Source organism: Antrostomus carolinensis, unplaced genomic scaffold (assembly GCF_000700745.2).
Source record: "Antrostomus carolinensis isolate BGI_N321 unplaced genomic scaffold, ASM70074v2 scaffold9974, whole genome shotgun sequence".
Lineage (NCBI taxonomy): Eukaryota > Metazoa > Chordata > Aves > Caprimulgiformes > Caprimulgidae > Antrostomus > Antrostomus carolinensis.
In genome coordinates, this window is record NW_010312795.1 from 4,824 (window position 1) to 31,429 (window position 26,606).

A 26,606-nucleotide genomic window follows, 5' to 3' on the forward strand; every position below is an offset into this window, starting at 1 on the left:
ATATACTTGTCAAATTTATTTTTCATCTGTATAATTGCACATGCAAATAGAAGTATCCCTAAGGATTCAGCATTATTTCTGAAGTTTGGTCTCTTTAATATCTTCATAATTATTCAAATTGTTTTCTGCTAAGACCCAAAAATTCCAGAGCATTGCCAGCCTTGAGTTTATCCTGTAAAAACAGATCACATATATATGTTTGTGTGTGCTTAACTCGTATTTTACTCAGATGCTTTTACTCGTGCTTTAAAATGAACTGCTGCAAAGAGACTAAAGAGCCTCCTCCAGTATTTGCAGAAATCAGTGTACTACACTGATTTTCCAGTGTTCCATCTCAGATCTAAAACCAGAGGCTTAAAAAGGAGGGGAAACCCCCCTAAATGTAAAGATCATACCTTCAGTTTATTGTCAAAATCTTCCATCGAATCAATCAACTTTCCAGGTTCCAGTTCCCCAAGTGGAAAAGGGTAATCTGTCCCCAAAATAACTTTGTCCTGGTAATAAAAAAAAACATGTTGTACATTTTGTAGTAACATTAAACAATATAGTTGCATGTGCTTTCTGGAATTTTAATAAACCACAGGAAATTACAGGTATGTATTGGACTGATTAATTACGAAAGTGAATATGAAGATAATCTTTGGATTCCAACTTTCATTAGGAAAAAAAAAACAAAGCTTGAAAAAACAATGACATGAGTTGACTGGTGAATTTAAATTTGAAAAAAGTACAGGTTGCTCGTTAGTCGTTTTTGTGGTGTGTCACTCAAGTTTGGTGTATTTTTGTTCTGATACACAGGAAGTTCAAAATACAAATCCCAGGCCCGTGGGAATGAGTGTACGTTGCTCAGGTGAATGGCAGTTTCCTACTCAGACTGATGTTCTGTACGGTGGTGCTGGTTTGAAATGTGATAGAAAGGTACCTGTTGTTCTCCTGCACTACTCGTGCTGCTTCTGCAAGTAGTTTCCCTAAAATGCGGTGATTAGTCTTGGTTAAGTGTTGCCATAATTTAATGGCCAGTAAAGGACACACAGAATTCTTCCTTCTGTTTCTTGACTTACTTTTGGTTCTTTTTCATGCTCACCGCATGCTCTGCACTGTTGTGTGCAGTTCAAAATGATCATGAGAGTTTTTGACACGTTTGTCTAAGAACCTCAGGAACTTCACCAAATTCAGACAAGATGCTTGCCTTTGCATTCCTGAATTTGAAATTCTTGACTACACACAGACACACACAAACTTAAAATTATATCTCTGTGAGAAGAACATGTACTAAAAAATACAAAGCAATCAAAATTATCTTTTGTGTCATCCTTTAAAAGCTGTAATAATTGCAATGTGATACTACTAAAAGCATGGTACAATGTAGAATTACTACAAACAATTAAAAAAAAAGTATTTTATTTAACTTAATTTAACTAGTATTCAGCTTCAGATAACAAACCCAAAATCTCATTTACAAAATTTCATATATGTTTGTAAATCTGTAATTTTTAAAAAATGACAATGTCTTTAACTGGGATTGGATATTAGCTCTGCATTTGAAACATGTATCTGAGAATATGAGTGACATCATATGATTTGTTTCTGAAAACAAGTCAGTGAAAAGAAAATTCAATAAAAATCTGTATGCATCATTTCTGTTATCAGAGATGAAAAGAAATAGGCAGATCCTCAAGAGGTCCACATTGTTATAGTTTCATTTTCACACTGGAATGATATTTCCCCATTTCATCTACCTTGGAGAATGCATACTGCCAACTCTCTTGATTTTATCAAAAGTCTGTTTTCCTTTAAGCTTCATCTCCTGGAGACATGAATATTTGAAAACCACAGTTTTCATTAAAAATATATGTTTTTAAATGTCTCATGAATTTGAAGTCAAGCTTATGAATTTGGGGGACTTGTTATAATATTTTAACTCAGTTACCGATACTGAAAGAGGGTGAAGAAAACGTGTTTCAGTTATTTTATGAAATAATTTGTTTTTCTTGTCAAATGCTTATTTTTTTTTTACCTCCGGTAGATGTCACCCGAGAGTCTCTGAAGGAACCAAACCAAAACCTTGTACGAAACCCAAACGGAAGATAACGCGTTCTCTTGCTCTGCCCTATATTGTTGTGTTATAATTTATTATAGAATTCTTGCCATACGATTAGAATAGGAGAATTTATACTCCTCTGTCTATTAAATCAAGTTCTGAGTGTAGATTAAACAAAATTTATTTGGTTGTGTGTACGTTAAGCAGCTAAATACATTATTTTCTGTATAATAATGTATTAAAATATATAATAGATATTTTCAATCTGATAGCAAGACATTTTCTTCACATATGAAAAACAAATGCATGCCATATACAAAAAATCCCCCAGCCAATAAACATACTAGCTTTATATGAGAAAATGGATTTCTCAGTAAAGGAGGAAACCCAGTATCTGCCCAGCTGTTTGTTAGTCAAGGTTAAGTAAGCCATGAAGGTTTGTACATTCTTGTTTAGATCTCCCATATACTAAGGCAAGAAGAAATCCCATTCCCTCGTTGGATTAATATACATATTTAAATTACAGTTTCCTTTTCCTCTAATTTAAAATGTTTCACAGCCAATCATGTGATCTATTCATTAGCAGTAAAATGAAGAGCTGCAAATTAATAAGAAAAATTTAGAAGCAGCATTATTTCTCTGCTACTAGTGATATTAGGTTATTCATTTACACTCTTCGGGCTTTAGTTTTGTATCCATCTATAAAACAGGGATTGCAATATCTGCCTTTAGCAACCAGCCTCAGATAAGTCCTTTGAAGTCTCTGCAGATAAATAATGCTCCTAGCATAAGGGATGTATTATTATATGATTCCAAAGGATATCAACAAAGTCAGTTTTCCCTAGAGGACATATAGTTTGATACCTTAATTAGTGCAGCTCTCTTTTTAGAAAGGTACGTGTGGCTAATGATTAACCGCAGTGGACCCTTCTACTCAGCAGAATTTTTATCACAGTAATAGGGACCTGAATCTTAAAATGAATCTCAAAGAGCATCAAGTAGGACTTCATCCTCTTGTATTAGCAGAAATCGTATTTGCCTTGAATCTCATCTTCTTTCCCACTCTCAGGATACATCTCAAAAAAAGGCCAGATTGCTATCGCCAGTTCAGCTCCAACTTCTGGACAGAAAATGTTTTACCTTTGGGTGATGGCTCTTGAGGAATCACCATGGGGAAGTTTTTGCAGAGATACACTGAATCATTCAGTCCCCTGTCAACCCAGTTCTTCACTTTTTATAGCCAGCATCATTAGAGATTTTGTGTTTATTTGATTCACTTCATGCTACCTCATCATGGGAGGAGTGAAGGAATGAGCAATTTTGCAGTCTTACAAAATTCTTTCTCAGAAATGTGCACTTCTGCTTCCTTTAACTGGGGTAGACTCCAATTAACCTGCACCCAACACTAAGAAAGGTTGACGTTAAATGTACGTGACTCATCACAGCTGTCACTGGATTTTAATATTCATAAGCTCAAAGCCAACACATTCCATTCGGATGCCAGGTAATGGCTGTTCCCTAAGGACCCGAAGCCATGTCTAAGCACATCTTTACACGCACTGATGCCCTTCCTGCACAGCTCTTAGCTATACTCCAGAGAGCTGTCCTATTTCAGACCTTCAGCTCATGAAGTTACAGTGTCATCTTCAAGACCCAATCACGTTGTTTTTAGCCCAGCTTTTATTCATCATATATTTGTTATTCTGCCAACACATGATTGCACTGAAAACAATGACACATTTGGCGTTTACTGAAGCCTTTGACTCACGGAAAAAGTATTAGATGAGAATATCAACTTTCATTGGAAAAAGAGAGAACTTTTTAAACTTCATGGTTATAAAGTAAAATTTGAAAATCTGATATGAATGGTTTTTTTTCAAGGATAAGATGCCTTAGGCTATAAAAAAGAGAAAGAAAATGTACTTTATTTTTCAAGTTCTCTTGAGTGTTAAAAGCATTTTCATTTTTGGGCTATGACTCATGGGGTTCCAGCTGATGTCACATTGCTTGAGCTCAGAATACTCAGGAGAATTAAAGAGGACATCAAGATCCCATGTAGTACACTGGTCAAACTTATTGCACTAAGAAACTTTATTTCAGAAGTCTGTTGACCAAAATAAACAAGACACAGAGCATCCTTGAGGTGCAAAGCTAACTTGTTACTCTAAAGCAGAACTGCGATGAGACTTGAATTTTATACTAGTTAAAACAGAAAAAGAGTTGCCAGCAATAAACATCCTGTTGTACTTTCTGTTCTGCTTTGCTCTTGACATCTACGGTTCAGCTTAAAACCAGAAAGAGCCCTGAAAAAAGAACCTGCGTGTCTCAGCCACGCTGAGTCACAGAGCTTCTCATTTACCAAGGTCTTTCTAACAATGGCAAAACATGTCTCCCCACATTTTAAAATGGAAAAAAAAGAAACAAATGGGTGATCTTGTCTCCTTGGCAATAAAAAAAAAGGAATCTGACCACCTAAAGATGGCAATTTAAAATTCAAGAGCTTGACTCATCCCCATGTACTATAACTGCTTGTAGAATGAGAATATACTTAGGATGAACGTGGTCTAGGTTTGGGAAGACTTCTCAGAAAAGGAGATGACTGAAGGCAAGTGCTGAACTGTTAGTCTATAAGCCTTTGGGTATCTTGTAAAATGGAAGTGCACATCACATCTGTTTTAAATTTAAAATTTTTAAATTTATTGTAAAAATGACTTAAAGCCACTTGCTTACTCTAAGCTACAGTTAGATTCAAAAGGTAAAGTGTAGTTAAAAGTCGTGGAATGTTGACCATGATACATTTAGTATTTAGATGTTGGTAACAGAAGTTAACAGATATCAATATTGGGCTGGAGCCCCAGAATTTCGTTACTAAGTCACCTGGTGCCTAAAACTTCATCCCTGACAGAGATCTCTCCAGCAGTGTTCACTACGAGTAGCACTGGCAAAAAAAAAAAAGCTGTAACTTGTCTATATGTACGGAAAGAATGTAACAAATGCCACCTGAGTTAATACTCATTGATGTTATAAGAATTTTCCAATACTAACAGCTTATTAGCAGATCTTTTGACAAGTAAACTGACCTGGGTTTTATCTTACTTGTTTCTAATGGAACTAAGCTGCATGGTAGTTTCTCTGCATATTTTATGGGGCTCCTGCCATAAATCAATTTTTGGTTCATGGTGGATTTAAGAAAGAGGTATTCTCTCTCCTCTCCTTAGAGCTGTAGTGTTACTGTATGTGTACATACATATACACTTTACAAAAACTTTCTATAGTCTTGTTTCGAGCTGCAGTTGTGCTGTCACATTGTAGAATTTTTCACGAATCTTCAAATGCAAAGTTTCCTAAAAGGCACAAGTACTGTAGGGGAGCTGCAGGCAGAAGTCCAGTCTCAAAGCTACAGATTTCCTGTGCAGCACAGACTGAAAACCCCTGGATTTCAAAGGACCTGAGCTCAGAGTACCAAGATAAAGAAAGCAGTGGTTCTGCATTATCATTTTTGGCTGTCCTAGGCAAGTAATTTCTGTACCAGTTCTCGTACAGATTTATTGCAGTAACCTGTTCAGACTGTTAGAGATGAAAATGGGAAATCAATCCTATTTTTTCTGTAGAGAGAAAGAAAATATCTGGCTTAGCTGTCTTTGTGAACTGTGGTCATACAAGAGGCCCTGATGACAACAGCAGCCCCATATGTGAGAAAGTACTACGTGAGCCTAGAAACTGATGTACAGCAAACAGGAAAACAGTTGTTGAGACAAGAAAGTCAATGTCAGAGCTTGCACTTCTGTTTCTGACATCTGGCAGGTATCTGCCTGCTAGCTTCAGGAATTCCATGAGTTACAGAGATCAGGACACAAATATAGGTCTCCTGTTGATTTGCAGTGATCCATTAGAAGTTGGCATGAGTGATGCCATCTTCAACCCCTTCCTGAGCATTTACTAATGAGAAAGAATTATTGGAATGGTTTTTTATTTTTCTGTCTCATGCTGTGCCTGATTTAAACAGGTTGCTAAACTACAAGGATTTCTTTACTCCCTACTCCAACAAAATATTTTTGCACGGCCATGATGTTTTATGTGCTCTCCAGGACTCCCACAGAAGCTTTCTTTATTATTGACATTGTTCTACCTATAACTTCCCAAGTGGAAATACAATTTGATTTCTCCAAGTACCCACCTGAATTTGAAAACTAAGCCATTTGAAAACAAGGCTCCAACTGAAGCAGTCCCTGCTTGCAGCCCCATCCTGAACAACCTTACACAAGGAGCTAGCCTCACTGACCTAAGGTTCATAGTGCATAATTTCCTGGATTAAAACCACCATTTCAGAAACTCCATAGAGTAGAAACATTATCTCCATGGCAGAAGCATGTCAGTTCTGATAGCTCAGGTTCTGATTTTACTGGGTGAATATGCTGTCGTGTTCCTGCTTTCTTCTTCTCTTCTTTTGATATTTCATAGAGAATTAAATAAAGAATGACTCACCTGCTTTGCAAGCATTAAAACTCACCTCTCCGATTACACTTGTTAGCAGCCTTAGTGCACCACGATCATGGACAAGAGAGTCTGTGTAAAATGAACCAAGGTATTTTCTTGGATCCACCTTATTATCCACCGCGCACAAATCAGGGCGCATGTTGAATCCGTGGGAGATTCGCCCCACTGTGTATGGAAAAGCTCCACCTGTCAGAAGACATGTTTAGTAACAGAAGCTGAAAATATGCAGGAGAAAAAAACCCCACATTATCAACAAGGATCCATAAGTTTTACAGTCAGCTATTTAGAAAGGAAGTGCTCTGCACTAGCAAGTTTTTATTCCTTCCCTTTCATTAGCTTTCTCTGTTTTCTCCCCTTCTTCACTACTGTGACACCTAAATTCCTCTTGCTGCTGCCTTGTCCCTTTCCCCAAACCATCTCCTGTCTCCTTTTCCTCCTCGTTTCCTTTAAAGGCTATTGTAACAGTTCAAACACGGGCTGACACAGGCTAGAGAGTGTTCATATGGGCAGCTGATCTGGCAGATACCTTCTTTGGGCTAATAGTACTGAGGTGGTGGCAGGCTTAAGTGGTAACCCTATTAGCTGGCACACCAAAAATGCAATTGTACCATGCTCAGCTATAAAGCAGCTGTTTCACATGGTATATTACTTACCTCCATGTGCAAAGCAAACTTTCAGCTTAGGAAATTTTTCAAAAATTCCTCCCATAATCATGGAGCAAATGGCTATGGTTGTTTCTGCTGGCATGCCTAGGGAAAAATAAAAAAGCTTTATTGCATGAGAGTTTCATTTTTTATTTTCCTGTTTGAATTTTAAATGTTACCTTCATTTTCTTCAATTAGCCTTGAGACTGCTGAAAAAGTAACAGTTACAGAGCAGTTGCCAAAGGTTACACATTATTTCTAATTATTAATTAACTGAAATGAAGACACAGGATTGGAAGCTAAGATCTGAATTCCAAGCCCAGTTTTATCCTACACCACTAGGACAGCCGACAAGCAGGCTAGTTAAGTCCTGGACTGCACAATACAGGCTTGATTCTCCAGTTATCCTAGCTCAAAGACAAGTCTGGAACACGCCAGGTTCTCTTCTCACCTGTGCCTCTTGGTTTCATGTGGAAAGTGGAGCAGGTATGTTGATGTATATTTAAACAGAGATGTCAGGTTTAGTTATGACATGGTGCCAGTTCCTACAGTTTAGAAATAACCTATCTCTCTGCTGCTGGATAACTTGGACGCCCAGTGCTAGAAACATAGCATCAAATTAGGTTCCTACATCAGGCCTCAGTTTCTTAGCCTTATTAGGCTTAGTAGGAAAATATTTTAATTATACGTTGTTAAGCAAAAGCAATAATTTTAGTCTCTTTTAAAATCTGTGTTGTTGAGCCTGCTCTGATTGAGACTAATTGATACTGTTTTAAAATAATGCACTGATGACTGGGCCACTAAGGTTTTCCAGTGTATATTGCAGAACATACATGTATATTGTGTATATTTTTCAGAACAGCTCTACTGGAGGCAGTGCAAAACCATGCAAAACAAAACAATGCAGAACAGAATAAGAGAGGGAGGAATCAGGCCTAAACATTTCTAAGTAGCAGTATAATCTGCCTCCTGTTATTCAATGTTGTTCTGACTTACGTAGCAGATGGGAAAAAAACCAGAAACTAGATAATTCCCTACATCTACGGGGAGCTTTTCAAGTACATGTTGTTTCAGCTATAGTTGATGTGAACTTAGATTTACTTCCTCTCTGGTCAAGCTATTTTTAGGAAATGATCCAAGAAATTCTAGGAAGTAATGTTTGGTTTTGCCGTCTCCTTCATTTACTCATGTTATTTTTGAGGACTTCATTTCAGAGACAATTCACTTTTCCCTGGTCATCTGCTCTTTGTATTTAGGGCAAAATAGAATACTAGATTCTGTTGCTAGTCTGAATAATTTTAATTCTAGGTAGAATTAAAAAGAATTTAAAAGTTAGACAAAATAAACAAGCTTAAAAACAAATTACTGCTAAATTTACACAACAGATTTAATCGTAGTAATGGATTTTAAAAGACTGATAGAAAAATAATGTAGTTTTTCTCTGTACTAGTACCTTTGCAACAGTCTGGGCATAATCCAGTGACAGTTCATAGATGTAGATTAAACAAGGTAAATATAGACTCACCTATTAGCCAGGGAAACCAATATTTGGACATCCTTCCATCTATCTGCATGTCCCAGGGATGCACAAAGAGACAGCAATTTAATTTTTCAGCAGCCTGCAGCACAAAGAAAATATCTCTATCTTGACTAATCATACCAAAATGCATCTTAGTTCTTAGCCGTGCTTTAAAGATTACCTGCAAAACTGTACTGAGCATTTCAGATCTTAGCCCAGAAGTAAGAACTATAAGCAATACTTGGTTATATTTACTCCTATGGGCCATATCCTGAAGTCCTCACTCAGTTTCAGAGTTCTTTTTGAGACTACAGGATTGGAAACACTGTTGATAATATCTTTTTAGTAAACTGAGTGTTCCTCAGACTAACGTTGTACAAAAATGCGTTTTTAGCTTCACAGGAATATGAATCCTTACAGGATGCTGATTCTGACTGAGTAATTTAACTATGTGCTTCAATTTAAGTGTATAGTAATCAGAGTCATTCATATGCTTAACCAGGATTTAACAGCTTCATTTTGTCAGATGTATTTCTGGACCTCCTCTTGTTGCTAAGGAGATTATCACACATTTGAAAATTTTGGGTTTATTTACCCATACATGCATAAATAAAGCTGCAACTTTTGGACTGTACGGAAGAACTGCTGTCTACATTTGTAAACTAAAAATAGCAATTCAATAACTAGCTTGGCAGATTCATGGAGTTCATTATCAAATATGGCTTAATGTCACAATCTTTATTATCCAGGGATGTTTCTAAAACGATAGAGGTTACTTTCTACATGTGTTAAACATAGGCTGAAGAATGTACAGTATAACAGAGGGACCCCAGTATGAGAGGGATCCCAGTATAAGAAAGAAATGGAACTACTGGAGAGAGTCCAAAGATGATGAAGGCACTGGGGAATTGTCCTGGGCATCTGGCTCTAGGTGGTCCAACTTGATCAGGGGAGTTGGACCAGATGACCTCCAGAGGTCCCTTCTAACCTCAGCCATGCTATGATTCTGCAAATGCATGCATCTCCAAGGGCAGAAGTTGATAACTGACTGTGTATGACCATAAAACCCAATATTCCAGATGCTGCACTAACAGGATTCTTGAATAAATTGAGCATTCTGAAAAATAACCTCTCTGGATCAATTTCAAACTCACAGCTATAACAACCTGTGAAACAGATACAGAGTGTACATTGATTAAACCCCATAATTTAGACAAATGACCACCCTCATCTGGACCTCAGGCTGTTTAAGAAATGCAATCTATAAATTATTTTATAATCAATACATTCAGTTTGGAACTTCTGGTCCCATTTGCATAATTCTGTATGGTGCTTTGGCTGTACAGGTATCTCTGAAAATCTCAGGAAGTTTTCTCAATTATCTCAACAGGATTGGATACAGTAACTTGAACTCAAAAGCAAACAGTGCAGAAATGCTTTATTTGATACTGCACTTAGACTCACAAACCAAGAAGGCAACTCTATGATGAGAATTTGTATCATAAAAAGATTTTATTATTCATTATTACAAAGTATGTTTCAGAACGTTTTATATTGTATTATTGTCATATCCTATGAATTATCATCTATAATTTAAGATGAATCTCTCTGATCACTAAGCAGATTAGAAGGCTCAATTGTTTTAATGTATCTATAAATTCAGTTGATAACTGAAAATGTCCCAAGATATTTTTAGGCAGAGTTCCATGTCACAGAATTCCCCAAAATAAGGAAAGAAACATTTACTCACAGCATAAATCTCATACAGTTCTGGTGCATTCAGGTCCCATTCATTAACATGAGATCCTATTTGTACTCCAGGAAATCCCAGTTCTTTCACGCAGCGATGCATTTCCTTCACAGCCAGGTCTGGAGCTTGCAAAGGTAACGTACCCAAGCCGATAAACCTCTTGGGGTACTTTTTTACTGTAGCAGCTAAGTCATTATTTAATATCTGGGCTAGATCTAAAGTATCTTGAGGTTTGGCCTGGTGAGATATTAAGCAGAATAGTACATTAAAATATAGTTCTCAAATGTTATCACCTTTGGAAGATACTGGATAAATGTCACTACAAACAATTCAGAGATAGGGTTTGAACCTAAAATTTACTTTGCTGTTCTGAATGGCTGGAAACCAGTGGGGCTAAACTCAGCCTTGCTTTAAAACCTCTGGGTGCAGTTCTGCTTCCTATCTTGAATATTTTATCATCTGCTGTTCCCTTTACTGCTCAGAATGAATGTAATAAAGCCCAACTTGCTGATGCACTTAAGTATCTGGTCTTTTGTGTAAACCAGTCCTCTGTTTTTGTTTATCCCAATGTAAAAACCACAGCATATAATATTTAAACATAGCAGTGAATATTTACTCTCCTATTATGGAGCTGAAGAGATAAAAATAAGAAATGTGAGATGCTGGAGCATGTGGGAATTCCACAGAGTAAACCTGAGCAAATCTCTCTAACATTTAGAAGGAGGTAACAGTCATAATTCCAACAAGGAAACTGCAATATTCATACAATTAGTTTCCCGTTTTTCCCCCTAATATATATTTAATGGAAAATAGTCCCATAAATACTGGAATAACATTTTAAAGATACATCACCCAACAAGAAATTCTGAAGATCAGTGGTATTACTTATACGTGGGCTTAACACAATGATTTTTAATGTAGCATATCTGTTTAGATACAACTCAACATAGCTAAATAGTCAAATTGAGAATATATTTAGAAGAGCATTTTGCTATGATTTATCTTCTCAGACTGTTTTTATTTCTTTGATGCATTCAAGATCACCATGCAGGGAACATATTAGTTTAAATTTGCTACTGAATTTTAAGATTCAAAGCATTCTAGGTGAATGAGTCCCATGCCACATTTAAAAGAAAGTGGGACAAGACCACAAATATATCTTTTACTTCTTCACTTCATGAGAAAATACTGATTGATGCCTGCCTTTCAGGGAGTCTGTACATAAATGTCCACCTGCTAACCATGGGTTCATGCTGGGTGAATTTTCTCTCCCTGTTTCCAGCTACCCCTGTAAGTCCCCAGAAGAAATTCTGTTGTTTCATTCTTTCTTACTGGGTGTACTGCAGAGTGGAGCTTTGCCAGGACACCCTGCTGGCTCTTCTGATTCCTGGACTATTTTTTTTGTCTTTTGTTTTTCACAGCAGAACAGTTCCCCATTTACTTCAGTGCTCTAGTGACTACTTCAATCACATAATTTATAGAAGGATGCATTTATTTTTTTAAATTTTGTAACATATGAATTACAAAATATGTTAGTAGGAACCTACCCAGTAGCTGAACATTACAGGGACGGTGGAAAGGACTTGGGCTGTGACTCCTGAGTAAGAAAAAACAGTTATTAATGTTTCCCCTTTTTTTTTGTAAAATGTTAACATTAAGAAAGCATTTTGATTTGAAAGGTAGAAGGTAAAAGCTATAATAGTAATAAAGACTGATATAACAATGACGTGGTTAGAATAATTTTTTTTGCTAATTGAGGATCATGGTAATAAATCTTGTAGTGTACCAGTTTATTAGGATTGGAATATTTTTGCTAAGTAGAAAGAAAAATAACGCTTTCATACTCGTACTAGATTATTTTGTGAAACTAAGTATTTTGATTTTGGAAGTATTTGGTATGCATGTGTACAATTAATTAAAATAGTAATTTAATGTTACTCTCACATAAATGAACGTGATGTCAAACCAAGAGAATACAGTTTATATATATAAACAGAATATTCTGTATATATCTTTATACAGAATATCTTAAGTTTACTTTGAGGTCACGTTCATCATATATATTTAATAAATAAATATGTAAATTAACTCAAAGATAAACAATGTTATGTTAGCAATGGTTGTTAAACTATGTGTTCCCCAAAGCTACATTGTGTAAGGTTTCATCCATCCTGTGTTTGGACGACAGAGGTTGTAAGTAAATTCTGTCTGTTTCTAGAAATAACTTTGATGTTAGCAATAAAGAGAATTAAGTCTATGTTGTTTGGTTTCTGTTCAAACGCAACTATATACCATTTTGTGTGTGGCAGGTTACAGGAATCAACACAACAAACCTAGTCGATTAAAAACAGAAGAAACAATAAACAATAATTGGGATTTCACTAAATAATTAAATGCAAAACTATTTTCTTTTAGATTTTAGGTCTGATCATAATATTTATGTACATATTTTGTCATGCTTTAAAAAATTTAACTTGCTAGTAATGAAACTAGTAATGCAAAAGATAGCAGAAAAAAACCTTAGATAATTTCTTATAAGACAATGACCTTGCCTAAGCACTCAAATGTTTAACAGGTTTGTATACGAAATAGGCTTAGGACATATGATTATGAGAACTAATTTAATCTCTTTGGTACGTTGGCTACTATTTCTTATTACTGGCAAGGTTTCTTGGGCATTGCACAAAGCCTTTTAGCAACCAAGCTGTAAATTCTTTCTCTGTCCAAGTTAATAGTTTTCTTCATAGTAGCTGGTATGGAGTTATGCTTTGGATTTGTGCTGAAAGCAGTGTTGTTCTTTTTGTTATTGCCGAGCAGCGCTTGCACAAAGTCAAGGCCTTTTCTGCTTCTCATAGCACCCCACCAGCGAGCTAGGGGTGCACAAAAAGCTGGGAGGGGACACAGCTGGGACAGCTGACCCCGAGTGACCAAAGGGACATTCCAGACCATCTGACATCATGCTCAGCATATAAAACTGGGAGAAGAAGGAGGAGGTGGGGGATGTTCGGAGTTACAGTGTTTTATCTTCCCAAGCTGCCGTTACATGTGATGGAGCCCTGCTTTCCTGGAGATGGCTGAACATCTACCTGCTGATGGGAAGTAGTTAATGAATTCCTTGTTTTGCTTTGCTTGCGTGGCTTTTGCTTTATCTATTAAACTGTCTTTATCTCAACCCAGGAGTTTTCTTACTTTTACGATTCTCTCCCCCAATCCACCTGAGAGGGGAGTGAGCGAGTGGCTGCATGGGGCTTATTTGCCAGTTGAGGCTAAACAACAACATACTTTACAGTGACTGATGCTAGTTTTGTTCATCTGGGAGACTCTTTGCATCTTTCTTCCAAAATTATGCAGTATTTGGAGGTTAAATTTTTGGGTGTAATCTATCTCAGCCTGTGTTACAGAAAATGATCTTTGAACTAAGTAGCTACAGCTTTGTAAACCGAAAACCAGTAAAAGTGGCCCATGGTCTTTATCACTGAAAGACCAGTAAGAATGAAAAAACACTAATACCTTTTTTTTTTTTTACACGTAATTGGCTGATGCCTGTATTTCTTGGGTGCTGTAATAAAAGGGGACATTTTTATGGCACAAGTCACCAGATGGTGCTGTAACACACAGTTTTAGATTTTTATTTTTTATTTTTTATTTTTATTTTATTTAACCAAGTGAGCACTGTTTAGTTTGTGAAATAGTGTGGCGTTGGCCTTATGATTCATTTTCTTTTCTGAAGAGCTGTTGCAAAAATTTGAAAAAATTGCTTCTGTGTTTTCCTTTTGTCTACAGCAAACAAATGGGGCAGAATTGTTTTGTAGAAACTTGCCATTAGTGTTCAGGGAAATATCTGAGAGGGAAAGATACCCAAAGGCTATTTATGATCCACACTGTAGTTGAATGATGTGGAAATCCCTGAAATCCCTGAGCTAACTCAGGGAATGATTACAGTCTAGTCAAGGCAGCATATTCCAGGGAGGTTGCAAAGACATTCTAGGATTCTCATTAAATGTCTAATGGTTGGAGTTTGAAATACTGCTTCTCGAGGGTGAAAATGAGGTAGCTGAAAATTATTTAAGTTGTGCTTACATAAATCACTTGCCAGCCCTTGAGTTCCTAAATTTTCCTATGTTATGTGTCGCAGTAAATCTCCTTAAGGAGAATGACCCAAAGTATCTCCTAACATACTAACCCATGAGAAGGAAACAATAATCATCAAGATGCTACTTATAAAATATCCACTTTTTGAAGTAATTCAGGTATTTATTCCTTACGAAAAGCTGGAGAAATATTCAAGTTGTGTCTACTGAGAAACTGATGTAGAGAATTATTCAGGCCTCAATCTAAGAAAAAATCATCTTTAGTAACATAACATTTCTCTCACAAAATTAATTTGGAATTACAGTGTTAATAAGAACTAACAAAAATAATTGTTCAGACTAAAAGTTCTTTCTCCCATTCTCAGTCTCCCATCTTACAAACCTTATTTAGTGGCATGTAAGTAACTTGATGGAAAATAAAGTTGCAAATTTGGCATCTGGTTTAAGTTTCTTTCTAAGTCAGGAAAACTCTTTTCTGTGAAAGTAACTGTACCAGTTCTCTAGGCTCAGAAAAAATACAGAACCAAGTTGCAACATCTAAGCAGAAAAAAATACTAGAAAAGGAAACAACATACAAAAAATCCTATGAGTAAACAGAATCTTTTTAACATTTGAAACAAAAAGTTATGGGACTGTCACAGTTGAGTTTGAGTATAAAGCATATCAGTTTTCACTGACTTTCAACATATTTAAACTAATGAATCAGTTTTCTAAACATTTTGATCTTTATATTGTTATTGAGCACCCTCAGATGCACTAACAGAGAAGTTGCTGTTATTCCAAATGAGACACAATGATTTTAATTCCTTTATGGAGGTACCTGATAGGTCCATTTCTTTAATCCGTACTTCTGGGTCCCAGCAGTTCTCTTGAATAACTCTAAAAACCTTTCCATCCTTAATCATCTTTGCCTGTCCCTGTGAAATGACATTTTCATATATTATGAATGTGACAAAGTAGTACATGCTAATTTATAGTCGCTTGAGTATATTGTGCTCCCTACAGAAATTCAGTGACAAAATTTTGTTCTTCTATTTTCAGTCAGTCGGTATTTTTACACAGAGACTATTATAAAATACTAATTAATAAATCAGTCATTTACAGTTCAGATGACATGGATTAATTCTTCATAACAAAAATATTCCCTTTTTCTTGCAATGTGTGTCACTCAACATTCATCTGGAAAAGATATCAGGTACCTTAATCCAAGTTTATCCTCAAACCAAATTTTGACCTCAAAACAATGCTCTAATTAAATCTGTGCTAAATTTTCCCCTTGGTTATATGTGTGTTCTTTTAAAGTCAGTAGCATCACAATGATTCCAGTAACTACAGAAATAATTGTGCAACTCTGTTAATTTCAGTCCAGTTGTTTCATATCACCAGCGATCCTGAGACAAAAGCAGACCTATTATGTTGTTTCCGATTACATTTTTTTCCTTGGGAAAAAAAGAATTATTGAAGAATATGTATTTGGGGAAAAAAAAAACCCTAAACAAAATCTAAATGCAGTATAAAACCATTACCTGAATTAGTGTAATACCTTCCCCATCTGCCACCAATTCCCAAACTTACAAAATTCAAAATATTACTAAGGTCATGAAATTTAATACTGTTCCTTTAACTACAAATATGGAAATTTCCTTTGTAAATTTAATTTTGGGGTGATTTGTCAATTGTCCAAAGAGGCTGGATAGGCACAGTGTTGTCACATTAAGCAAAGTAAATTGTCTGTTATGGTTGTACATATCCACATGCTTCTATGGACTTGTAAAGACAGACAAAACAGTCTTTCTGTTGGCTTACGCTTGCACAAATTGATGAGATAAAACTCACTAATACTTGTAAGGCCCGAGTATTTCTTGGTTACTTGAAGTTACTGTAGGGATCAATGGAAATAGGTGAAAGTCAGAAGATCCACATGACCCTGTGTATTTGGGATGGGTAAGTACAGCAGATATATGGGACAGAGAACACACTGCATCTGCAGTTGAAAATTGAAAACCATATGAGAAAACACAGCAGCTATTCCTTCACCATCCCAGTAAATGGCAGATAAAGTGCAGGGCAGTCTTCTGACCCTTCTGGAAAAGGAATTCTCTCTCTCCAAAGGCCACTTTATTTTTCCCCACAAAATTTGTTTATTTAGGATCCTGTCTATTTTTCTAAATAAAAACCCGGTTAAATCAGAATATTCCCTAATAGTATTCTAAAACAGAAATAACAAACTAAATTTCACTACTTGTCACAGAGCTGGGTTTCCATCCCCTCCTTCTGAGAAGTCAGACTGTTCCTTACCTTGAATTTGTTATTAACTTCATACATCATTCACAAATATACTGCCCTAATGAATATTTTAAAGCTCTCTTCAACAATTCTGACTGTGCTGCCTTAGCAAACTGTCAAGTTACTTGTTAGCTGCATCACAGGTTGTGAAAATTACTTGAAATATTACAGTCAGTAATAACAACTAACATAGTCCTGATCCTCTGGTAGAATACTTCAGGTTCTTGTAAAATTGATTTTCCAACCTGACAGAAATTTTTACTCTAGCCATACACTGCAATACATTAAAAAAATACCAGTGCATTGCTGCAGACTGCCTAATAAACACCAAAATATTTGGGGTGTGAGTAGAGAAAAAGATAGAGTAGAAATGAGCGTTGTATCACATACAAATAGATCATGTGGCCTTTACTGGATTACCACTGGGAGTATTTCTGTGAACACAGGTGACTTTTAATTCCTTCCTCAGACGTAGCTAAGGCATAGCAGCTGACCTGCTCATGTATATTTTCTTCTGCTAATACTGAGAACAATGTTAGATAGGTTGTCATGTTACTAGCACCTTTGACAGTGCTCATACCTAAATGCTGAGATAAATTCATGTTCTCTGAATGCTGCAAAAGAGTTTGCAATATGGGAAAGGTTTCTAATAAGCCATGTGAGGTTCTTATTGAAGAATTAGTTGAACACTTTGCTATTTTCATTTGCATTAACCGATTCTTCATGAGCACGCTACAGGTCAAGGCTAAACTCACATCATTGTATGTTGGCAACGACAAACTTGATTATGCAGGAAAGCAAAACATGATCATTTGACCAGATTCATGCTCGTGTATGTAAGGATAGAAAGATCTGGTTCAGCGACACTGCGACTGGAAAATGAGTCATATTGCTCTAGTCTCTAGACACTGACACTGATCTGCACCTGATATTTTTAAAATGAGAAATTACTCAGACCCCTCAAATGGAAAACAATTTGCAGAGTTTTTTGCAGTAGCAAGAACGAAACAAGGATAAGGAAAAAAATTTTCAGGTTCTGAAGCAATGGATGCCGTGGTGAAAATCTCATAAAATCTCATAGCTATGCTATGTTATGCTATTTCTATTCCATTCCATCCTAAACATTATCTGATATTTAAGGATTTAATTAATTTATGTGGAAATTAAGAGAGGGAGATTTAAGAATTAAGTCCAGCAGGCTGGTTTGGTTCAGCAAGCTACATTTAAAATTATCCCATCACTAAACTACTCAGTCTCAAACTGCACTTCCTTAAAAATGCATGTAATTATTTTCTTCCGGTTTGACCCTGATGCTTTTTCACAGAATGATATAAAAAACTTTTATTTTTTTTTAATCTTGAGAGTTAACTTCCCCAGCTCCAAATAGCTGAACAGGATTTTATTTTGCCATGCACTTTTTTCATAAAACATTTTCAAACAGAAGTAGGGTAGACAGAATTCTCTGCAGAGTGTATAAGGCTCTTATTGACTTGCCACAGAGTTCCTTTGCCAACTATTTTTAGCACGGAATTTTAGCATCAGACCTGTAACAAACAGCTAAGCTGCTAAAAATGTCTCCAACAATTCTCCCCTTCCTGCCCCTACCACGTATCTCAGAAGCCATGTCATCCACACTTCGGTTCAGTAGGTGGCTTGTTCTCTCCTTCTATGCCTGCTTACACTCAGATGTGAAATTTCAGCATAATACTTGCTTGCTCCTCATTCTCAGTCCCAACCTTCATATTCCGTGTTCCTTTTTCATAAAGGGTTGTTAGACATTTGACAGCATAGCCTTGCATGTTACAGAATGACAACAGTGCGTATATTATTAGGTTGCAATAAATAGACCCTGTGTTGTATCCATTTGATCATTTTTTTTCAGTTACTATAAGCATATATGCAATCATAAAGAAGTATGATTTTGCAAAGTGACAAGGGGGTGAGGGAATGTCTAGTTCCACTGAAATTAACAGGAACTACCTGGAAGATGCAAGTCTAGCTTCTCTAAAGACAATAAAAGTTGAATCTCTACAGAGAAGGAATGAATTAGCCAAGTAACAAAAAAAGACCATGAAGATTGGTTACTATTTTTTTTTTCCTAAGGTTACTCCAAATAGGCAGAGGCACTGTCACTCTGCCAAGTACTAAATCTTTCCATCACATATCCCTCTAGTTTTCAGTATAGAATTCCTATACTAAATTCCTATCTCTCTTTTAGGTTCTTGTGCCCTTCCTTTAAAAAAAAGCACTAATACTGTTAATTTTTTAATACTCTTATCAAAAGATAAATCGTGACATTTTGATCTTGCTTTTAGAAGTTTTACATTGTTGTGTCACTGTGAATGTCACTGAAATTACTGATGATTTGCTCTATTGTGCGTGAGATCGGAATCAAGCCTTTAAGAAACCAGTTCTGTCCCCATCAGAGTCAATACATGTATTCTGCTAACCTCAGTACCAGCAGGATGCAGAATGCAGATGAACTGTTAGCACAGACTCGTGGCATCTGGAGACATGTTGCAGTTGCACTAATGCAGCTCAGAAGTGCCTTTGTAAAGTTAATAGAGTGCACAGTGATAAAAAGGAGAAGTAAAATCAGACCCAGTCTGCCTTTTACTTGACAATAAACCTCAAGCTCTTTTCTACATAATAGTCCCCAAACCTATGGATTGTCCTTATTGTTGTGCTACTTGTTCTCCTTGTCACAAAGTTACAGAACCCTTTCACTCAGATGTGAAAATTTCTTCTTTTAATAGAAGTTCTTTAAGTTTTATTAAAATACCAGTTCCTTTTGGTTTTGCTTCTCATACAGATGACTGCATATAACTAAAAAAATTTCTACACATAATCTGCTTGAGGTTGACCTGTCTTATTGAAAATAATTCCTTAGAGCTCTCCATTCCAAGTGTTAAAATGAAGTGATGATGAAAAATGGATACTGGCTCATACAAGAGAATGTGAATTTCACCTCTCAAGCAAACAGTTCTACTGAGGTATATTAGGACGTGGAGTGGTATTACTTCATAGAAGATAGACCTCTAGAGAAACCTATATCAAAGACAGAGCCGCTCTTATTGCCACTTTGCTTTTTAACAGATTTACTGTGAGTTTGTACTCCTGATGGGACCACAGTTTCAGCTTAGAGCACTAAACGGCCCAAACCTTGCAGTGATGATCCAGCTGTACCCAGCCACCATATCCGTATCTCTGTGAAAGAAAGAAGAAAAAAGCCACCACTAGTTAGAACTCTGTAATAAAAATCTCAGTTCTTACAATCCAGCAGTACCTTATTCAAGAGAAACACTTATGCATATGCTCAGCTTCGAGCCCATGAGTAGCCCCACTGCTTTCAGAAGAAGTGCTGAAGTTGAACTGGACTGGATCAATGGTGTTTGTAGATCCAAACTTTTAGCTCCCAGTTCAACAACATTTTTAAGTAAGTCCTACAACTGATTTCAAAGTGCTTAAAGATGCTTATTAGGTTGAATTTTAACTGAAATGATTTTAACACAGAAAAAATTAAATCAAGTATTTGCCAATATGAAAACTGAGCTGACAATTTTCCAGTCTGTGATCAGTTAATCATTAGCACAACCGTGTATCGATTCCACTTTCCAGCTTCCATGATTCAGCTGCAGGACTGAAGGTCAGTCGCTTGTCTATTAATATTTAAACAGCTAAGAGAAGCTAAAAAGGAGAAGCTTAGATGCTCATTGATTCTGTTCCAGAGAGATTCAAAATAGTTTACACAAAAAAATCCCCAAACCTACAAAAGATGCTGATTTCCTTTTATTTTCATAAATTATCAGATTAGAAATAAATGAAATCTTGAAATATCATAAAAGATTGAAAACAATGCTCAGAATTCCCATTTTTCTGTAAATAAACATTTCAGAGGAAACAGCAGGCATTTCTTTCACTGAGGTGTAAGCAATTTGAATACAGTCCTGAATTTCCTGTGATGACAAATCATCACTTAATGCCACTGTGAGCTCTCCTCAAGTAGGCATGCACAGCCAAGCCTCCTGACTTCAGCCCATCGGAGATGCTAATGACTGAGGCTATGTCTGTTTTCTTTAGCTATGTTTAGCTATGTAACCATGTATATTTAATTTAAATTTATAGGTTTTTATAAATATAGTATTTAAATTTATGGAAAATTTTGTGATTGACACCTAATGAGAACACGACATTTTCACTAGCTTCATGCTAATTGCAATCGTAAGCTGTGTAGAAAATCAGTACCTTAAAGGTGCTCAAGGAGCATTTTGGCTACAGAGAAACTCACTGGTCTGTTTTTGTACTTATTTTCTTCTTTCTTCCCCCCAGTCACTAGTTGGATGTATTGACAGTCCTTATTTCATTTATTTCTATGAATTTTGATACTTATTATGGGTTCTTAAGCTCTAAAGTACCTTGACAATAGAATTTCCTAGTCATAGGTTCAAGGTTCAGTATTTATAAGGCTAGAAAACAAGAAATAAAAGTTTAGCACTATGTGTGCATGTTAGGATTGCCTCACTGGTTATCCATGCATGAGATGTAGAGAACTATGTTAACAGCTTGAATTTTCAGAGGACTCTAGGGAATTCTGAGACTTGTTTTCTATTCTGGGCCCATTAATAAACCATTGAATATCTCAATATTTAGAACAGAGGGGAAAAAAAAACCTAGCAGGTGGAAATTAACTTCTAAGAATTTGGTATTTGCCTGTTTATGAGTGTTTAAATAAATGCAACACAGGCCTACAGGGTCTAACAGTGGTGAATCCAGCCTTGATGTACATCTGTGAACATCAAGGGATTCTTGGGGATTCTTGAGGTGATTTTATCTCAGTAAATTTATTGCCCTTTTAAAGTATATACACACACACACACAAAAAATCTTTTAAAATAAGGTAAAATCAGAGTGAAGGAATTTTATAGGTGTTTTTATAGGGATATTGCACAAATGAGGACAACAAAATCTGGAATAAGCAAGAGTAACCTGTCTGTGTAATCTGGATAGTTAAACTCCTATCCATTTAAAACAGACATAATCGTTCTAAAAAATATCTGTCATCTCACCTACATTACCCAGTGTATGTGTGTTTTTCACTGAGGAGCTCTTATAATTACAAATATAAAGTTCAAAATGACATTTAAAATTAGCTTCTTAGGTAAACAAGGAAACAAACATTCCTTTCCAGGAGGTTTTATGGGTAACAATGTTATTTTTCACTACTAATGAAGAAATAATTCTTTGTATGTTCTTAATGCCAGCTTTTCTCCTGACTTTTTTCTAATATGCTGTTTATATTTTCCAGCTTCTCTCTGGCTCATACTGAATCGATACTGGACTGCTGTGTTTAAAATCAGAGAAACACAGAGCTAACACAGATGAAACAGTTACCTGAGAATTTGCCATCATCAACATCAAAATTAAGTGAAAGAAATGTCCAGTGTAAAACAGTTTCAGTCAGTGTGCCAGATGCCTAAGAGCACGGCTGAAATGGTATTCTTTTGTTGCCAAAGAAAGGCACAATGAAATCAAGTGGTTCCCTAGTACTGTCGGACACAGGGAATGTTCCTTCAAACTACAACCAACATGGAATTACAATAAGGAAAGAAACAACAATGCAGGTATTTTCTTTCTACTCTGATTTTTCAAAATGAATGGAAAGATTAAAGAGTTATAAAAAGTAGCTATTCTGGAAATCTGAACACAATTTTTAATTGCAAATAATTTTATACATAGGTGTGTATGAAATATATATATAGTTTTTTGTGATCTTTTAAAATACTCTTTGTAGCATTGGAGATGTGATCCCTTACGAGTCAAAAAGTGAACATACATCTCTACATTGAATTGTGATTTTAATTATTTTAACTCTAAAACCTAATTCAGAATGAGATGACTACACGGCTTTTGATAATCTGAAATAAGTACAGGATTAGATTTATTACATGAAAACCTAAATGACACTTTAAATTCTCAAATACTTTTCACGGGATCATGAAAATTATTACTGACAAGAATAAATTTATGTCATTGAATGATAATAATAATACTATGCAAAGATTCAAAGTTAAGCCAAGTTGACATAGCTTCTGTGTTCTGACAACTGAGATTTTGTATTTTTAATGCAATATGATACTTCTTTCCACAGATATTAATAAAATCATCATCATCATCATCAATTAACCATACTTTTAGTGAACCCCCTTCTATTGAAGTTAATGACTTTCATGCCTTTGGGTGTAAGATGTGAATTACTTTTGTCTTAGGTAACATTAATCTTGTCTAATATTTGATTATTTCTCTTATTTAAAACAAAAGTCAATACCATTTGGGAAACTGACAGCTCTGGTTTTATCAAGAAAGTGGAATCTATGCCTCATCATTTGACAATTTTAGGTCTCACAAAAAAAACAAGCAAAAATATAAGAATTGCTTCAGACTAAATAAAAAGTGGGGAACAGAGCCCCATTTTCCATCTCTTTCTTACTGGAACTCTTGCTTTGCTAAGTAATGCAACACAAATATCTTCTAACTGAAAAAAAAAATCAAATTAGACAAAAACCTGGAGATATTTAGAACAGAACCCTTCATTCATTGTTCTTTCAAAAATTACATCAGTAGAAATGGTTGCTGATAATGTAAGGCACTGAATATCTAAACTCTAATTACCTTTTTTAGGTCAGGCCATTCCTTGGGTAGAATGTGGCTATGAATATCAATTTTCATTTCTGAAGTATCAAAGGAGAAATACTCTTTCAATGAACACGTTTTCTGTGTAATTGTTACTATCCTTCCTGTCTCTGGTTTAGCAGGTTATTAACTTTGGCTGCTGTTTGAATCCACCTGCTGTCTTATCGGGAGAGCTGGGTACAGTGGCCAACCAGGGAGCCTAAATCCCAGAGGAGTGGTTCTCTAAAGAATAAAGGCTTCTAGCAGAAAGTCCCTGTTAATGCGTAAACTACAGCTGACTGAGGGCAAAGGGAAAGTGTATGTTTATATTGGCGCTGTGAAGGGATTTATTTTACACAGACTCTAAAATGCAAGCTTGTTCACAGTTGAAAATCATTCCATAAAATTGAATTAGAATAAAGTTATTAAACATGCTGATTTGAATTTCCTCCTTTCTCCCTCTTAGATTCTGAAATAAATTGTAGAGAGCCTACAATATACCCTTGGTACATTGTCATACCTCCTCATCTACTCTCTTTGCCTTTTTTGCATTTTCTTTAAAGTTACATAAAAAAAAAAATTCACATAAATTGAATTGTAGCCAAATCTATGCTCTGTGCTTTATTTCTGTCTTCTGATTATTGGTTCACTTAGGATATTTACACATGCTCTTGCATCCTGGTGCTTACAGCCTCTCAAGCTGGCTCAAGAGAATAGCTCAGATTACCTTAGTAATTAATGGTAGTGGAGTGTACTAGCTAATATGGCAAACAGTTTCTGCATCCAAAATTAATCCTAACTGGAGCTAGCCCAGATTTTCTGTGAAACTACATCTCATGTTTTGCCCTTTACTCAATTTAATATTACACTTCTTTCCTTTGCCTTTTATTTGTGCTATTTTTTTCTCTGTAATTTATTTCCTCTATAGTTTTATTTCAATGTATGCTACTCACATGGTGTCTTCTTATGAAGGCTGGTTAACCATTTCTTGATTAATTTTAATCTTGCAACTTGAAATCAAGCAACTTGAAAAACAAGTGGCCCATTTTGTTTCATCCTTTTTCTGACTTCATTATTTTGTTTGGACTTGTCAAAAAAAAAAAAAAATTGGACTCTCTTGTATTTCGCTGCTTGTTCACTCATTAAGCAAGTCTTCTTTTGATTTGGTCAGCTGACCTTCTTAGAGTTATTGTTCAAGTCAACTCCTTGTGACAGTGTTGGTTGATTGCCTGACGGTGTGCTTCTCTGCCACGCGAGATCACTGAAGACTGAATGTTCAAAAGAAACAGGAAGCAGCAGCTTTGGGAGAGTATTCCCTAGATAAAGCAGGACAGCCAGTAATTCACTTTAACTGATCAAAACCTGATTTGCAACTGGGATTCAAAATAGCAATTATTTCCATCTCAAAATCAGAACCAGTCTCTTCATGACCAGGGTGCCAGGTTAAGCAGCAAATTTGCTCTCTTACTCCCAAATGTGATGGCTAGGTTACATGATCTAGCACTGTAGTGCTAGCCAGCTGGCAGCCAATGTTCCTGCATATACAACAGCAGAGATAAGAAAGAAGTATTATTTCAGCTGTGGGAACGCCACGAATCCTATGAATCCATACACACGAGGCAAAGAGTTAAGGCGAGTCCTTCAACAAAAAGATGTCTGGAAGACAACTCCCTATTTAAGCATAGAAAGTAGAGGTACTAGTGAAGGAGAGGGGTAGGAAGAGATTTGTGTATCTGAATAGTCTGGGACACCTAGTTTCTTCTCTTAAGTCACTATAGCTGCAGGCTACCATGCAGAGATCATCAGCATTTCTTCAACACTGTGCTTTACTTTTCTCAGCTCCAAAAAAAGATGTAGCTGTTAGTTGCTGCTCCCAAGACATAGCTTAGCTTGCAAACAGTGCAGTACTCCCACACTGCACTTCATTTAACAAAATAAGTCATTTGGAAACCATACCAAAGGCAAAATTTATATCCATTTCACTTGATCAAAGGGACAGTAAGACATCTGTCTATACGTGATATGACCCATTGGATCAGCAGCAGAAAGACTATCAGTGGCTACAAACAAAAGCATCTTCAGTTAGCCAGGCACCCTACCTGTTTCGAGTGCATGGGTTTGTGTCCTGGTTTTGGCTAGAATAAAATTAATTTTCTTCCTAGTAGCTGCTATAGTGTTGTGTTTTGGATTTAGGATGAGAATAATGTTGATAACACACTGATGTTATAGTTGTTGCTAAGCACTATATCTACTAAGTCAAGGACTCTTAGGCTTCTCATACCACCCTACCAGCAGAGGCTGGGAGTGCACAAGAAACTGGGAGGGGACACAGCAAGGACAGCAGATCCAAACTAGCCAAAGGGGTATTCCATACCATATGATGTCATGTCCTGCATATAAACTGGGGGGAGTTGGCCAAGGCCACTATGATTTGGGAGCTACCTGGGCATTGGTCAGTGGGTGCTAAGCAACTGGGCTGTGCATCACTTGTTTTGTGTATCCTATTATCATCATCATAATAATTATTATTATTTCCTTCCTTTTATGCCCTACTAAACTGTTATTATCTCAACCCATGAATTTTACCTTTTCTTTCTTTGATTCTCTTCCCTGTCCCACTGGGGAGGGGAGAAGAGGAGTGAGTGGATGTGTGGTGCTTAGTTGCCGGCTGGGTTTAAACCACAACAGCTTGAAAAACAGGACACCTTCACTGACGTTTGGACAATCTGCCTGATAACAGTGAGCGACTTACGCCTCTCAGGCTGGGGCTGACTTCAGATACGTGGACACAAGTCTAGCAGAACTACGGGGTTTTATTTCACTATAGGGACAAGCACTAAAGTGAAAATTTTGTTAGAAGTAGGGCATTAAAAGCTCTTTTCCAAAGCTATTTAGCTGCTTTTCCGAAACAATTACAGAATATGAGATTTGGAGTCTTTAGTCTGCAAAGTGGGGATCCAGTTCTGGCCTTTGTTTATCAGGGAGGAATTATTTCCTGGTGTCAGTGGGAAAACCATGACAGAGCACTCTTCAAAAGAAGGTGCATCAACAAACCTTGGCAAACTCTGCAGACAGCTCTGCCACATACACGCTATCAAAGCAGCCCGTT

At 36.3% G+C, this 26,606-nt stretch overlaps 1 protein-coding gene across 1 annotated transcript; it reads right to left on the reverse strand.

Moving 5' to 3' along the window:
- On the reverse strand, positions 1–23,554 carry ACMSD (aminocarboxymuconate semialdehyde decarboxylase). The gene is made up of 10 exons (XM_010167117.1): positions 23,498–23,554; positions 19,991–20,035; positions 15,363–15,459; positions 11,999–12,048; positions 10,452–10,688; positions 8,708–8,801; positions 7,192–7,287; positions 6,552–6,724; positions 396–494; positions 1–172 (listed from the first exon to the last, which is right to left on the reverse strand). The coding sequence occupies exons 1-10, from the start codon at positions 23,552–23,554 to the stop codon at positions 110–112; spliced, it is 1,011 nt and encodes a 336-aa protein (XP_010165419.1). The 3' UTR covers positions 1–109.
- Between the last annotated feature and the right edge of the window lie 3,052 nt (positions 23,555–26,606).